Raw genomic sequence first — 476 nt, 5'->3', positions numbered from 1 at the left:
GGGGGGGGGGCCCCCAGCAGGGGCCCCCCGGGGGCCCCCCCCTGGGGGGCCCCCTCCTTCATGGCGGTCTCATCAACACCTTCTCCTCCCCCTGCTCCTGCTGCTCCTCCTCCTGCTGCTGCTGCTGCTGCTGCTGCTGGTTTATATTTGTTGTATATACGTTCGAGTGTGTCTGGTATTCTTATGGGGGGGGGAGACAGAGAGGGGTCCTCTATCATTTGCTGCAGCAGCTGCTGCAGCTGCTGTTTTGGTTGTTTTCCTTTTTTCTTTAGGGCCCCCAATAAACCCCTATATACAGATAACATCTTACCTATATCTATAGGGGCCCCCTCCTCCTGCTGCTGCTGCAGCTGCTGCAGCTCCCGCAACCCCACCAATAAACCACCATCAACACCACTCTTCTTTATCATCGTCTCTGCGAGGGTTTGCAGCTCCGGCAGTTTCTTCATAAGTCCCTCAAGGGCCTCTAAAGAGGG

General features: G+C 56.7%; 1 protein-coding gene across 1 annotated transcript in view; it reads right to left on the bottom strand.

Annotated features, from left to right (window-relative positions):
* The window catches only part of EMH_0042390 (patatin-like phospholipase domain-containing protein, putative), a gene marked incomplete at both ends in the record, with an annotated part of 1,863 nt that overhangs the window by 1,075 nt on the left and 312 nt on the right, over window positions 1–476 (bottom strand). The window contains one exon of the mRNA XM_013495733.1: window positions 80–476. Within this exon, the coding sequence (XP_013351187.1) occupies window positions 80–476 (397 nt within the window). The remainder of the gene's footprint in view (window positions 1–79) is intronic.

This window comes from Eimeria mitis, genomic scaffold (genome assembly GCF_000499745.2).
Source record: "Eimeria mitis Houghton genomic scaffold, Emh_scaff1721, whole genome shotgun sequence".
Lineage (NCBI taxonomy): Eukaryota > Apicomplexa > Conoidasida > Eucoccidiorida > Eimeriidae > Eimeria > Eimeria mitis.
This window is presented reverse-complemented; position numbering and strand designations above follow the sequence as displayed.